We start from the raw sequence: 16,623 nt of genomic DNA on the forward strand, positions 1-16,623 counted from the left end.
CATTTCCTCTTAGGTTAAATAGATTTTAACATATTGTTAGCTGTGACCCAAAGCAGGGACCACTGACCTTCCATTCAATCTTGCAGTATCTACCTGCATCTTTTTATAAATTAATGATTCTGTAAATCATCTTAGAATCCTTGGGCTGAGTAATGGAAAGCCTTGGAGACAAAAACTGGATGAAAAATCAGTCTGCAACCCTAGAGCTCCCCAGAAAATTAGCTTGTTGGCCCAATGTTTGTTGTACCTGTGATGGCCATAATGGTTTTTCATTGCCTCAAAAAGGCACTTTGATATTCTTTAAAAACTCTAAACACCCACAAGCTGGCAGTTTTAGAGATTGATTGCTGGAGCAAAAAGAAGATTGTCAAGCTCATTGTTGTCTTAAGACGACGGGACAGCTAAATTGCCATCAAGCTAAAATTAGAAGACAATTGGCATTTTATCTCAACTCAAATAAACTCCCACTAGAGCTTCCTTATTCATCAAGTTATTTCTATTTGATGTACAACTTCCAATAGGCGCCTGTCTTCAAATATTCACAATTTATTTCTTACTAACTTTTACTGGATACATTAATGAAGACTGCAGATTACGATCATCAGACCAATAATATAGAAGGCTTTTTTTATCATTACCTTATGGCACATGTAGGATCCACCTTTCTTCACTCGGTCCGACCCTTCTGAAGGTCCTTTCTGAGGATAAAGGGATACCTATTAGTGTTGATCCATGCAATTCTAACTGTAAGTACCAATCAAAGGAATTCAGAGAGATTTCTTGGAGGGACAAGTATGTCATTGTTCACAAGCATACTATGGTTAATTTTTACAGCAAGAAATAACAATTGCAATGTTTCAGGAAAGCTGAATGGAAGATAACTTGTCATAATTGCTCTAGCCTAATACAACAGCTATTTCAGTTTTAAATAGCGGCTCTTCTGTCAAGTCTGCATGCAGCATTCTATTTTTGTTTCCCTGTGTGAGTGTGTAATGCATAGCTAGGACTTGATGACAATATTGAACCTGTGATGATGGATGGAAAATGAAAAGGAGTTATCAAAAAAAAGTATCCACTTTTTTGGAGCTGTACTATTTATGCTGATATTTTTAAAGATTTTTTTTTAATTTTTAACGAACAAGCACAAACAAACATAAAACATAACACACACATAACACATACAGTGTGTCGATTGGTTACAAAACTTTTGTGCATCCTCTCCATAGTCTTCACTTACAATTTATATAGAATCTCATATTATCAATCTATTATGTATGTATACAATTATTATCATTGCTAATCATTTATTTCACTATAACTATTATTACTTCATTTTATGCAATATATTCTAAATTTTGAATAATTTTATATTATGGCATTTTATTACATCATCCTAAATCCATCCAATAGTAGTAGTACATCCTTATATTATATTCCATTATCCTTGTATTGTAAAATTCTCTAGCATCTTTCATTTCCATATTCTTTTGTCTACCCATTGATAAAACAAGTCCCATATCTTATAAAATTGTTTATCTTCTTGTTCTCTAATTTCAAATGTCAATTTGCTCATTTCGGCACATTCCATTATTTTCCAAATAACTTCCTCCTGCGTTGGTATTTTCTAATTTTTCCATTTTTTTGCAAATACAATTCTAGCCGCTGTTAACACATTTACAATCAAATATTTCAATTCTCTACTATATATTTCTGGTAAAATCCCCAATAAAAATATCTCTGATTTAAAGTCTATATGTTTTTCTGTCATTTTTTTCCAACCATGTGTGAATTTTAGTCCAGTATCTTTTAACTTCTGCACATGTCCACCACATATGGTAATATGAACCCGGGATCTGATGACATTTCCAACATTTTTTGGATTTATTCTTGAACAAATATTTATTCTTGCTATTCTCGTCGGGGGTAAGTGCCACCTGTAAAACATCTTATACAAATTTTCTTTAGGCATCATTTAAATAATGATGCCTTTTAATCTTCTCCCAGTTTAATAACAAAGCGCCACGTATATAATGTATTCTGAAATACCCCTGTATTTTAGTTCCCCTGTACCATAGGAAAGCATGCCATCCCAACAACAAATCATGTCCTTCTAATGTCAATAATCTGGAATTTCTTAGCGTTATCTATTCCTTAATCCACATCAAGCTTGTTGCCTGGTAGTATAACTCCCAATTTGGCAGGCCAAATCCTCCTCTTGTTCTAGAATCTTGCAACAGTTTTAATTTTATTCTCGCTTTCTTTCCCTGCCAAATATACTTCAACACTATTTTATTTAAACCATGAAAGTAGTCTTTCCCTAATCTAATTGAAATTGTCTGGAACAAGTATAAAATCCTAAGATTTTATAGTCTGAATTTAGCAGGGAGATTTTATCCATCTTTCTTTCTCTCTCTCCCTTCCCCCCCTCTCTCTCTTTGCAAAACAGGTCTGGGAAAGCCTTCAGTTCTTAATTTGTTGTGAGTCGGCTTCCTCCTTTGGCACAAGTGTAATATATGTTTCTGACCACGATTTGGGTAACCTCATCTTTGACATGACTTCATTCATAACTTCTAGCAATGGAAGACTCAACAATTCCTGTAATGTCTTATAGAATTCCGCTGGCAGTCCATCCGAACCTGAAGCCTTTCCATTATTTTGTTTTTTAAGTGCTTCAGTTAACTCCATCATTGTTATATTCCCTTCTAGCATCACTTCCATTTCTTTAGATATTTGGGGTAAATTCGCTTTCTGCAAGTATTGTTTAACTCTTCCCTCATCTATATTCTCTTGTTCATAGAGTTTTCCATAGTAATCTTGTATAATCTTTTTCTTTTCTCTATTTCCATGGCAAATTTGCCCTTGATCATCTATTAGTTGCATTATTTTTCTTGATTCTCTCTCTTTTTTCAGTTTATACGCTAACCATCTACCTGTTTTTTTGTATGTTCAAAGTAATTCTGTTTAGCACCTCTAATTTTTTGTGCCAATTCCTCCTTTTCCATTAACCCCCTTTTATGTTTTATTGAGTCCATTTTTAATTTAATGCCCTTTTTTGTGGAAATTTCTGTAGGACTTTTTCAAGTCTCTTGTAATCATCCTCTAGTGTTTTAAAAGCTTCTCTTTTCTTAATGTTTCTTTTCCTTGTATAATCTATTATCAAGCCTCTAGCGTAGACCTTCATTGTATCTGAAAGATTCTGCATTGATGTGTCCTCTTTTCTGTTTTCTTTGAAAAAGAAAGCCAATTCTTTCTCCATTTTCTGTATAAAGTCCTTCTCGTTTAATATAGTTATTGTTTAAAGTCCATCTAGAGCCACTCCTTTGTCCTTTCCATTTAATTGTCATTGGAGTGTGTATGCCAAGTATTTGTTTCTATATCAATTTCCTGTATATTAAAGATCAATTCCGTTGACATCCATATCATATCTAGACCATGAGTGTCTATTTGAGTAGAAAGTATATTGTCTATTTTTTGCATTTCTTTCCTTCCATGCATCTTTTAAGTCTATTTCATCTATCATTTTAAAAAAAGGATTTTTAAAGAGTCTTTCTACTTTGCTTTATTGTTTTTTGTGTTTTATAGTCCAATTTCTCATCTACTATTCCATTAAAGTCTCCTATCATGCAGATATTAACAGTCCAATTCAAATATTTTCATGTGTAATTTTTATAACATTCTTCTTGATTGGCATTTGGAGCATAAATTGCTATCAAAAGTATTTTCATATTATTGTCCATAATTTCCACCAAGATTCTTCCACAATCATCTGTATCAATTTGTTTCGATGGAATTGTATTTTTAATATATAAAACCACTCCTCTTTTCTTGCATTGTGTCAACACAGTAAATATTTTCCCTAGTTTTGGCTGTATCAATATTTGTTCATGTTGCTTTTTAATATGTACTTCTTGTAGGCAAATTATATCAAATTTTAATTTTTATAATTTATGAAATGTTTTCCTTCTTTTAATAGCTGAATTAAGTCCATTTATATTAATATATAATCAATTTTTCTCTTCCATATTTATACTTTTTAAGAAGGCTTTACTGTTCTAGTAGATCTCAGTTCTCATTGTTCTTTAGGCTCCACAATGTCGCCTACCGCACCTTCTTCCTTTTCTGTCCCTGCTAGGCATTCCTCTTGAAATTCAATTAATGATTCTTCTTTTCCTTTCTCCTCCTCTTTCCCTCTCAAATATTCTCATTTAAGAGTATAAGATCTCTGGTTAATTTGGCTTTTGCTGAAAACTAGTTGAATGATGGATTTGGTAGTTGATCAACATTCTAATAACATTTCTTGAAGCTCAGCATTATGGAAGTCTAGTTCCTCACACTACTTTAGAAGGCAAATTCCCAAAGTTTAACATTCCATAATTAGATGATTTCTGCTGAGAATTTGTTTTTTGGGGTTTTTTTTATTCCCAAATAAATGAATAGCAAATTAATTAATGAATTAAACTCCTGAACAATCCCCATCTCTTCCCCTGCAAAATCCTAGGAGCTACTTGGCCTCACTTATTCAGTGTAATTAGCAGCAGTGGCTAGGTTTGCAATGTTTTAATTACCTCATAGCCAAGATTTTCTGGGCAAACAGGTGCTTTGAATCTGTTTGCCCCTTTCATACATACATTTAAAAGACCTGAATACCTCTCTAGATGGAAAAGAAGTAACAGAGCAGGGCTGATATCTGACAACAATTCTGAACTTGTTACTGACATTTTATCATGTTCATGATTGGGTGTAAATAACAGGGTTAAGTAAAAATTTAACACCTCTAACTACTTTTAGCTCTCCTTATATGCATATCTTATTTAAAAACTGATCTAAGAACTCTTCTTGGCCCTGCAAAAGCAAACATTAATTTAAAATCCAATAATTCTTAACTTAACATAATTTTACACTGTCATGCGCCATGTATAGGATTTTACATGATGTCTACCCTTTCTCTTTGGAGCAGAGAGGATATTTTTCTATTTTTACATGATACATATCCTGTGTGGTGCTTTCAGTTAGATTGGTACAATATGACTAGATTTGCCCTATTTTGATCTTATTAGATATAGGTAGTCAGATGTTATTCTATGGAATTTAAGCCCTGTATTGTAACAACCATTGCTTTCTACTTTTAGATCTTATGTAAAGGTGGATTACAGATGCAATTCTCATAGATTCTATATATCCCTTCTGGCAACTAAAGAGGGCCAAGAACTGGATAGCTCCTGAAAAATAATCATGTAAATGAATTCAATTCCAAGTAAAGGTGTGAATCCCATAGGATAGCATCTAATTACCACCACTAGTGTGAGATAGGATGGAACAGGCCATATAATGCTCCAAGTGTGTTTGTAACTTCTTCCTCCAAGAACAGCTCTTCTCAGTGTTTGTAAAAAAAAGGGAGAGATCTGGCCCTAGATAGCTGGATTGTGAAATAATTTAGGGATTGACTAACTATTTATTGTCTAATAAGCTTCTGGCACCAGATTTCTATTTGCATGGGATGAATTACGCAGCTGTAGCTTTCTGTTCTCAGCTGCTCAAGTGATGCCATGGTAGTTTACAGTGCCTGGAGGCTATGGGAGTCTGGCTGGGGAAGAACAGGCTTTGACTTAACCACAGCAAGCCTGAATAGCTGGGTTTTATTTTCCATGAATGGAAGGATTGCACTTCATCAGAAAAGTACAGTTTGGGAATCCTTGTGGACTAACGGTTTCTGGTTGGTTATCAGGTGGCAGCCCTGGTCATTAGGGCTTTTGTACAAATCCATCTTGCACATCAATTGTGCCTATTCCCATAGGGGGCGGTTCTGCTCATGATAATTTACCTTTGTCACTTCTTGGTTGGTCAAAAGTCATACTCACTGCCACATCCCCATCTCGAAAAGCAAGACTGGTACAAAAAGATATATATCGAGATATATAGTTGACTGTAAAATAAGTTAAACCATTTGTAAAATTGATTTCCCATCTGCACATACCAATGTTTTTCTTAAACAAACTCAAATCACTTTCATAGAGAAACATACAGGCATGTCGATACATACAGGGAGTTTTCAATGGTAGGACCACAGTTAAGTCCTAAATCTTGATCGTTGAACAAAATGGTGAAGTACAACACCTTCACTCAACAACTGCAAACCCGGCATTCCTGGTTGCAGTCATCCAAATGATTAAGTGAAGGGAGTCCCAGGGTAGTAGGACAGGATGCCTGGAAAGATGAACCCTGCGAGGCTCAACTTTGGAGCTGGAAATCCTCCCTGCTGAAATCCAAGCAGGGTTTTCAGCTGCTGAGCGAAAGATATTTGCTTGCAGCGTCATCCGCACCCAGTGCTGCTTAGCTTATTGCACTGCCTTTCCACTCTCTGCTTGGATTTAGGCTCCCTCTCATTTCTAGGGGCTGACTAAAAGAACTGCCTATCAAAGGCTCTCATCTCTCCCCTATGCATGGAAGGGAACTCCTTTGGATACAGAAAGAGCTAAAATCATCAGAAACTACTGTGTTTTGTGGAGTATAAGACGCACCTTTTTTCCTCAAAAAAGAGGCTGAAAATCTGGGTGCGTCTTTATACATTGAATACAGCACTTTTTGCCTCCAGAAGCCCTGCCCCTTCACCAAAATAGTTGTGCATATCCTTAAGGAAGCTTTCAGAAAGCTCGTGGGGCTGTGGAGGGCAGAAATGAGCAACAAACGGGCCAGTTTTTGCCCCTCCTCCTGCCCCCTGCAGCACTCTATAAGCCTCCATAAGGCTATGCATGCATTTTTTTTTTACAAAAAACAGGCCCGTTTTCATGAAAAATGGCCCATTTTTTGCTCATTTTTGCCCCCCCCCCAGGAGCAACTCTGCAAGCCCCCCAAGGCTATTTATGCTTTTTTTGAAGAAAAAAAAAACGGGCCAGTTTTTGTGAAAACTGGGCCATTTTGGGGAGGTTTGCACCGTGCAAAAACATTTTTCCCCTTTTGGAAAGCTCTTTAACTGATTGATGAGAATTACATCGAGCAAGTGCTGTGCCAGTGAAAAAAAGTCTTAGATGCTGCAGATTGTCAGTGATTTCCTTCTCCAGCACATGGATAAATACGCCTGGAAACATCTACCTACGTATCTACTCTTTCTCTCTCTCTCCCTACTACCTACTATATTTCTCTCTCCCCCCTTCTATCTACCTACATATCTACCTACTCTCTCTCTCTCCCCCCTACCTATCTACTGTATTTCTCTCTCTCTATTTCTCTCTCTCTATCCCTCTACCTACCAACCTACCTACTCTCTCTCTCTTTCCCTACCTATCTACATTTCTCTCTCTATCTCTTTCTATTTCTCTCTCTCTCTATCCCTATATCTACCTACCTGCCTAACTACTCTCCCTCTCTCCGTACATACCGACTGTTTTTCTCTCCCTTTCTCTCCCTTTGTCCCTCTATCTACCTACCTACTTTTTAAAAAAAATTGCCTCTTCAAAACCTTGGTGCGTCTTATACTCCGGTGCGTCTTATACTCTGAAAAATATGATAAGCTCTGCTCTCAACCCCAGTAAAGGAATTCAGCTCCCCTTGGCAGGCAGGTCTTTCAGCCAATCACCCCCACCCCCACCCCAACCCAGAGATGAGAGGGAAGCCTCTCGGAAGACAGCAACAACAGCTTGCAATCTTCCCTGCCAGCCTTCCTTTTGATTTTCTTTGGAAGCCGGCAAAGAAATTGCAAATGGTGATCACATGATCTTGGCAACTGATCGTAAATGTGAACAGGTTGCCAAGCACCCAGATCGTGATCATGTGACTGCAGGGGGAGCAAAAGGCAGAGAAGCACAATTCTCCTTAACAGGATCTGAAAAAGCTTGTTGTCCACCCATTTTTTTTTTAAAAAAAGAAGATTAAACAATCTATACATCATTTAAACTTATAGAACAATTGAAATTGATTTTAAATAATTCTAAACTTCCGCTTGTAGAAAAGGAGCTGTGATGCATAGACTGAAATAGATACAGAATAGATCTGTTCAGCAACCATCTATTTCCAAAAGCAGAAAGGCTAAAATTACAGCCATCTCTAAGTTAAGAAGAAGCACTTATACTCATGCTTGAATGCTTCTTGGCAATCTGATAATTTTCAGTTAACAAAACAAGATCAAGTCATCATTCTCTTCTTCTTTTTCACATACATTCAGACATAATAGTACCATCAACCATTTTTCATTACTGTTAGCAGCAAAATTTTATTGGCTTTCTAATAGTAACTGAAAGAAATGCTGTTCTGCCATTAATAGTTGCGATGCTCACTAATATATTAGTCTCATGACTGGCAGTGTTTAGTCATTTCACACCTCACATAACTTTGTTTACATCTATTTAACATCCACCCATATTTTATCCCAGTGAATTTATGCAGTGTGAGAAAGAATACTAACTTTTATCTACCTTGAATGCCCAGAGTATTTTGGTAGACAAAGTCCAGACCCCGACTTTGGAAGGCTCCAAAGAAGAGAAATGAATATGAAATCATAAAGGAGTCAGAGAAGATGACTCTCACCGCAGATGAAGTCTAAGCATTTTCAATTCAAATAAATACATATATGAATAAGTCAAACAGATATATTCAACTCAATACAGCCATAGTCTTAGTAGACAAACACTTAAATATGAGCTAGCAGTGGGCTGCAGCTGCCCAAAAAGCCAACAGCATTAACAGATGAATAGAATCAAGATCACGTGAAGTGTTAGTACCACTTTATAATGTCTTGGTAAGGCCACACTTAGCATATTGCATCCAGTTTGGTCACCATGATATAAAAAATGTTGATACTCTAAGAAAGTGAGCAGAAAAGAGCAACAAAGATGATTAGGGGACTGGAGGCTAAAACATATGAAAAATTGGGTATGTCTGTTGTTGTTAGTTGCGAAGTCATGTCCAATCGCAACCCCATGGACAACATTTCTCCAGGCCTTCCTGTCCTCTACTATCCCCCAGAGATCATTTAAACTCACTCTGACTGCTTCAATGACTCCATCCAGCCACCTCATTCTCTGTTGCCCCCTTCTTCTTTTGCCCTCAATCTTTCCCAGCATTTGGATCTTCTCCAGTGAGTCCTTCCTTTTCATTAGATGGCCAAAGTATTGGAGTTTCATCTTCAGGATCTGGTTTTCTAAAGAGCAGTCAGTGTTGATCTTCTCTAGGACTGACTGATTTTATCACCTTGCAGTCCAAGGTACTCGCAGGAGACTTCCTGCAAATACCTTGGGTATGTCTAGTTTAATAAAAAGAAGGAATACATAGATAGCAGTAGACTTATATAGCAATAGCAGTAGACTTATATACCGCTTCATAGGCCTTTCAGGCCTCTCTAAGCGGTTTACAGAGAGTCAGCATATTGCCCCCAACAATCTGGGTCCTCATTTTACCCACCTCGGAAGGATGGAAGGCTGAGTCAACCCTGAGCCGGTGAGATTTGAACCGCTGACCTGCTGATCTAGCAGTAGCCTGCAGTGCTGCTTTTAACCACTGCGCCACCTTGGCTCTTATGTGCATAAACATACACATACATAATAAAATGACAGAGTTGGATGGGACATTGGAGGTCTTCTAGTTCAACCCCCTGCTCAGGCAAGAAACCCTATATCCATGATGGCGAGCCTATGGCACGTATGCCACAGGTGGCAGGCGGAGCCATGTGTGAGGGCATATGAGGCGTTGCCCTGTCACACGCTGGCCAGCTGACTTCGGCCTTCTTTTGAGGCCGTTTTTCGCCGTCCGGAGGCTTCCCTGAAGCCTCCAAAGCACGAAAAACTGGCCCTATGAGCAAAGAGGAAATTCGGGAACAGACTTCCGGTTTGCTCGTAGGACTTGTTTTTGCCCTCCGGAGCCTTCAGGGAAGCCTCCTGAAGGCTCCGGAGGTCGAAAATCAGCCCTACGGGGATCTGGAAGTTCGGGAATGGTGACTTCCGGTTTGTCCGTAGGGCTGACTTTTGACTTCCAGAGTCTTTAGGGGCCTTCAGAGGCTTCCCTAAAGGCTCTGTAGGGCAAAAACCGGCTCTACGAGCAAACAGGAAGTGACTTCCATTTTGTCCGTAGGTCTGTTTTTCACCCTTTGGAGCTTTTAGAGAAGCCTTCTGAAGGCTCCAGAGATCAAAAATCAACCCTACGGACAAACCAGAAGTCACCATTCCTGAACTTCTGGGTTCCCTGTATATCCGTTTTTTGCCCTCCAGAGGCTTCAGGGAAGCACCTGAGGCTTCTGGAGGGCATCCAGGGGGATTGTTTTCATCCTCCCCAGGTTCCTAGAAAGTGGGGAGGGGGGGAGTGTCACGCGCATAGCATTATGGGTGTGGTATGCCGGTGCACCCCTCCCCCGTGCTCTCCCCGCTTTTGGCATGGCAGCCAAAAAAGGTTTGCCATCATTCTCCTATACCATTTCAGACAAATGATTGCCCAATCTCTTCTTAAAAACCTCTAACGTATATATTTTAGTGCATATATATAGAAAGCACCTGAAGGCAGGAAACTGATCAAAGAGAGAACCAACCTAGTGCTAAGGAGAAATTTCCTGACAGTTAGAACAATTAATCAGTGGAACGACTTTCCTCCAGAAGTTCTGGGTGTTCCAAACACTCTAGATTTTTAAGAAGAGATTGGACAACTATTTGTCTGAAACGGTACAACTGTTTGTGGGTTGGAGTTGAAGATCTCCAAGGTCCCTTCCAAGTCTGTTATTCTGTTAACTTCCCGCATGAATAAATCAGACAGAGAAAGTAAAACACTGGTGAGTGTTAGTACTAAGTCTTGTCACAACAGATGCCTCATTAGACAAGGGAAATATTTCCTAGTATGATGCTGAAGCATTGCCAAGTATCCTGAAGGGACCATGGTCGATTAGAAAGGTCTGAAATAGAAATAAATAGGAGGGGGGAGTTGCATTAAAGAGAAATTAAGTATCTACACATGGAATGTATCTTTGCATGTATAGAACATTTGGAAAGATGTGCCTGCATTCGGATAGTGCCCACATTTATTATACTTACTCACACATCTGTATAAAGGCAAAGTGTCTGTTTCAGAAAATGCAATTGAATTCTAATCTCAAATTGATACACAAACTATAGCATAAAAATAGAAGCTATTATAAAAGAAATTCTTGACAGGAGCCTTAATTACAGTGACAAAACATTCTGCTTGTTTGTTTGAGCAATCTGGAAGAATGTTGTATTTACTACTTCAGAAGAATTGATTTATTTATTTTATGTCCTGCCTTAATTATCTTTATAAACGATTCAGAGTGGCAAAAACACACAGTACTGCTTCCTCTTCTTATTCTCCCCAAAACAACAACTCAGTGAGGTGACTGTGAGGCTGAGAGAGAATGACTGGCACAAAACCATGGTGCTTTGGAGGTCTAAACAACCAACACAAAATAAGCAGTTTTCCATTCAATACCTAATCAAACAAGCAGCCTTATTTTGCCAGTTACTTAGGCTCACTGTTTTGAAATGCCCCCATACATGGTTAATGGAATCTTGGAGAGAAAAGACTCTTATTTCACTGAACAAATTTGGCAATGGTTTATTTCATCATGTTTTATTGAGTTAACCACAACTGACTGAGTTTCCAAAGCAGTACCCTAACCGAAACGTATCGTTCAAATTTGAGAGAAATGCATGAAAACAATCACATGCATTTTGATCCAGAGAAGGCTGTTTGCCAAAACAAACCCAATGCCTATCGAAAGCAGCCTCATGTAGCTTTCCACAATGATTAACCATTTGCCTCCTGGACAACCCACAAAGGATATGTGGACAGCTTATGGCAATCTTCCTAAACCTGTTGCCCTGCATCTTACATTGAATGTATCATTTGAGATTATCAACTGGAATTCTAAAGTGAGTTAGCTTGAAACAGGAGAATGAAGCCTCTTTCACATTTAGGCCTTGGATGAAACAGGGGCAGGAAGTTCCTTCCAGAGAGACAGTCATTCCATTTTACAGACAATTTTTTTTTTTGAGAGAAGAGGGCTTCCAGATCTAACAAGCACTCAAGAATTGTAAGCCACCCAGAGATACTTGGTTCAGTTGAGTGGTTATAGAAACTGAATAATACATCAAGGAAAAGTAGATAGAAAGTCCACAATAACATTGGTCAGCTGAGATTTTTTTTCTTTCCACTATTCTTTGTTTTCTTTTACTTTTTCTCTCTCCCAGACTCTAGGTTCAGGTTCAGGTTCAAATTTAGTTTATTTGTATGCCGCCCTTCTCCGGGAGGGACTCAGAGCGGCGAACAACTCCGAAGGGGAAAAGGGGACACAGACACAATACACATAATTAAAATACACAAAAGTCATACAGCCATACAAATCGAGAGGGGAGGGGAACTCATCAACCCCAGGCCTGCCTCATCAACCCCAGGCCTGCCGGCACAGCCAGGTTTTGACGGCTTTCCGGAAGGCCTGGAGAGAGGTTAGGGTCTGAATCTCCTTCATTCCAAAGGGCCGGAGCTGCTACAGAGAAGGCCCTCCCCCGGGTGGTAGCCAGATGGCATTGGCTGGTGGACGAAACCCGGAGGAGGCCGACCCTGTGCGATCTAACGGGTCTATGGGAGGTAATTGGCAGTAGGTTTTTTTAATATTTACAGAAACATATAAACAATAACATTCCTTGCATATTAGGTAAAGGTTTACCTCACACATATCTGCTAGTCATTCCTGACTCTAGGTGGCAGTGCTCATCTCCATTTCAAAGAGCCAGTGCTATCTGAAAACATCTCTGTGGTCATGTGGCCGGCATGACTAAATGCCGAAGGCGCACAGAACGCTGTTACCTTCCTATTTTTCTACTTGAATTTTTACATGCTTTGAAACTGCTAGGTTGGCAGAAGCTGGGACAAGTAATGGAAGCTCACTCCGTTATGCAGTGCTAGGGATTCGAACTGCTAACTGCCGACCTTTCTGATCGACAAACTCAGTGTCTTAGCCACTGAGCCACCGCATCCCTCTAGACAATGTGTCCCTCTTATATTACATATTACAATATACATATAAGTCCCCTAGGTCAATTCATCTGCCCATGTATTTTCTTTAGGTAACTCACCCTCCAAATTTGGACTCCTCAGTTAAGGAGTGATAATTCTATACTGGAAATTTGACGAGATGGCTTAATGTGTTTAATGGCATTTGACAAACAAACACCTATCCCTGTGTTCAAACAATGCAATAAAATTAACAGGTTTTGGTTCTATTCTAGAGTCTGAATAGAATAGACTGACTACAAAATTCTTGTAGTCAGATTAGACATCATTGGGGTATCTAGCCACTATATGAACCAATAATTGTTACCATAAAGCAGCTTCATGCATTTAAAAGACATATTTAACTTGCCTGGCCCAAAGATACTCAAAAGCTAAATAATTCAAGAATAATTCTGTAGTACTTATATTTAACAACACAAAGGTAACACATATACATACAAACATATTCAAGTTAAAGGAAGTACAACGTTTAATAGCATTTGACTGCAGTAGATATTTTATATTTTCTCTTTAAAAAAATAAAACCTGAGCACATAGTTCTGTTATGAGCCCCAGCAGCACAGTGGTTAGAATGCAGTATTGCAGGCTAATTCTGCTTACTGCCATGAGTTTTATTTTAACTGGCTCAAGGTTGACTCAGTCTTCCATCCTTCCCAAGTCAATAAAATGAGGACTCAGATTGTTGGGGGCAATATGCTGACTCTGTAAATTGCTTAGAGAGGGCTATAAAGCATTGTGAAGTGGTATACAAGTATAATTACTATTGCTATCTCAAGTTTAAAGAGGCAAAGATATGGTGACTTGCTATTAATGTTTATACTCTCTCCAAGGAGAAAAATTATTGTATAACTTTATTAGAAGATTTGTAGTTTTACCGTCATAAATCTGTTGGAAGTAAGAGCAACAAGTAGGAGCTGTGCAGAATATACTCATGTGCCTAATGATCAGGGACATCAACTCACAGCACTTCTATCCAGTTAGGGATATTTGTCTATTTTCACAATTTGTCATCATTATTTCGGAGGAAAATAATTCCCGTCACTCCTACAAATCATTCCATTGTACAAAACATTCACTCAACTTCATCTCAAAGAACATAAAAGTAGTTTGTAAAAACACAGCTACATTTCTGTTGGAAAATGGATATTTGTCTTGCAGGTCTGAGTCAATAATGCTTAGCTGGAAAATACATATAATCATGCTGCTCCAGTGGTGGGATTCAGCCAGTTTGCACCTATTCCGGAGAACTGGCAGTTCTAAGCAGTTCGGAAAACCGAACTGGGCTAATCGTGTGAGGAAGGCAGGAAGGAAATATTCTGGTGTTGTTTCTAGCCTAATCTTTATTGCCCTGCTTACAGAAACTGTCTCTCTAGTTAATCCTTATTACACTGTAACAACTAAGGTGAAGCGCCCTTCGAACATTGAGTTCGCCACACCCACATGGTCACATGAGCACTGAGCCATGTTCACCCAGCTGGTCATTAGGGCAGAGAACCAGTTGTTAAATTATTTGAATCCCGCCACTGTGCTACTCCATATAAATCTTAACAGCTTATCAAATTCTATGTCAACTAGGAAATTAGTTGGAAAAGAGGCAAATCAGCAGCTGAAGATACTCACCGGGCTGTATGTTTCATCTGCAGAATGATTAATTTCCCACCAATCTGATGTCCATTCCCATGCATTTCCCACAATGTTATACAGGCCATAACCATTTGGAGGAAATGCTGTTACCTGCCTCAGAAAAAAAAGTGGTCAACGCTGCAGAAAAATTAGATTATTTATCCTGTAAGTAACCAATGAATTTACTGAATAGGAAATAAGAATTCATCTGTACAATATTGCTTTGCAGTTTTTGTTGTTCTTAATGATCATGATAATCTATGTTGCAATTTTTTCATTTCTGGGGGGGGGGGGAATCTTCCCTTAACATGTTTACTAAATGTTCAGGTTTTGCCCAGATTTTCAGGTACTCTCACCACAGAAGAATACCTAATTGTCCATTTGACCAATTTTGATATATAACAGGGTTTTTTGTTATGTCATTTTGCTTCAGCTCCGATATGTCAATATTCTTTTAATGGATCCTTCATTCTTGCAGCTCGATAGCCTTGCTGAAGGATATGTTTCTTTAGAGTCAATTCTCTCTTGCTGCCAATAATAATAATACCAAGGAAAATAGGGCAATGTGGAATGTTACAAGTTTATCAGACAATTAAAGAAGAAAAAAGGCAATTGAAAGAATATCTGAAGTTAATGAAGAAGATGCAATGAAACTAGTATACTAGGAAGGCTTATGAATACTAGAGAGACCAAACTGGCCTACAAGAAAGTTCAAATGAAGAAAAGAAAATGGACATGGCAAGGTCAGGTTTTACATGGCCAGTACATTGAAAAGCTAGCAGGCAAAGCAGATAACAACGAAATTAGTAATGGATAAGCACAGGAAAATTGAAGAAAGAGACACAAAATCTCATTCTGACTGCACAAAAGACCAATCCTTAAGAACAAATGCATACAAATCCAGAATTGAGAAGACAGCAACAGAGACCAAATGCTGCCTCTGCAAAGAAGCTAAAGAAACAGTGAACCACCTAGTTACTTCCTGCAAGAAGATCACACAGATGGACTACAAACAACTGCATGACAACGCAGCAACAATGGCACACTGGAATGTTTACAAGAAATACCATTTTCGGTGGAACCACAAAATAGAGAGAGTGATAAAAAATGAAGGATCTAAGTGCTCTTGAACTTTAGAATTCAAACAGACAAGCACCTGCCACATAGTACCCCACGCCAGTGGTGAAATTCAATTTTTTTTTTACTACTGGTTCTGTGGGCGTGGCTTGGTGGATGTGGCAGGGAAAATATACTGCAAAATCTCCATTCCCACTCCACTCTGGGGGCAGCCAGAGGTGGTATTTGCCGGTTTTCCAAACTACTCATAATTTCCGCTACCAGTTCTTAGAACCTGTCAGAACTTGCTGAATTTCACCCCTGCCCCAGACTTAAGAAATGCTGATAAGAAAGACAAAAAAAATGAATAATAGATGTGGCAATACCTGTAGACAGCAAAGTAGAAGATAAAGAACTGGCAAAAATAATAAGTTAAAGACCTGCAAATAAAAGTAGAATACTGTGGTAAAAGAATGCAAAAATAGTACAAATAATAATAAGTGCCTTGGGTGCAAAACCAAAACATCTGGAGGGCCACTTCAACACCATCAGTGTTGACAAAACCACCATCCATCATCTGTAAAAAGCTGCTTTACTTGGAACAGTTTACAACTTGCAGTGATACCTTTAACGCCATCAAACAACATGTGCCTATTCCAAGTCCTTGGGAAGGACTCGACTGGTAAATGCAATTCCAAACCTAGTCTAAACATCTGGTTGACTGTGAGACAAACCACAAAAAGAATATACACTAAATGTATATGGTGCCAGACTGCCAGCAACTCTGGCCAATTTACACAGTTGTTAAAACATTTTAAAATACAGAACAATATGAGCATGTTACCTTTTACTGCCTGGATAGAGATTTCCTATCCAATTCTCAGAAATACACAGTCATGCACAGGAAACCATTTGTGAGAATTTATGTTAGGCCTGGATCAA

General features: G+C 38.5%; 1 protein-coding gene across 2 annotated transcripts in view; it reads right to left on the reverse strand.

Moving 5' to 3' along the window:
- SUMF1 (sulfatase modifying factor 1) overlaps positions 1–16,623 on the reverse strand; it is a 70,188-nt gene that overhangs the window by 6,312 nt on the left and 47,253 nt on the right. For both annotated transcript variants that reach the window (XM_014076143.2, XM_014076142.2), the window contains 2 exons: positions 14,623–14,736; positions 639–698 (listed from right to left, as the gene is read on the reverse strand). In XM_014076143.2, coding sequence (XP_013931618.2) covers positions 639–698; positions 14,623–14,736 — 174 coding nt within the window. The remainder of the gene's footprint in view (positions 1–638; positions 699–14,622; positions 14,737–16,623) is intronic.

This window comes from Thamnophis sirtalis, unplaced genomic scaffold, assembly GCF_051295495.1.
Source record: "Thamnophis sirtalis isolate CommonGarterSnake01/CBP01778 unplaced genomic scaffold, rThaSir2_p1.2 scaffold_3, whole genome shotgun sequence".
In the NCBI taxonomy this organism is placed as follows: domain Eukaryota; kingdom Metazoa; phylum Chordata; class Lepidosauria; order Squamata; family Natricidae; genus Thamnophis; species Thamnophis sirtalis.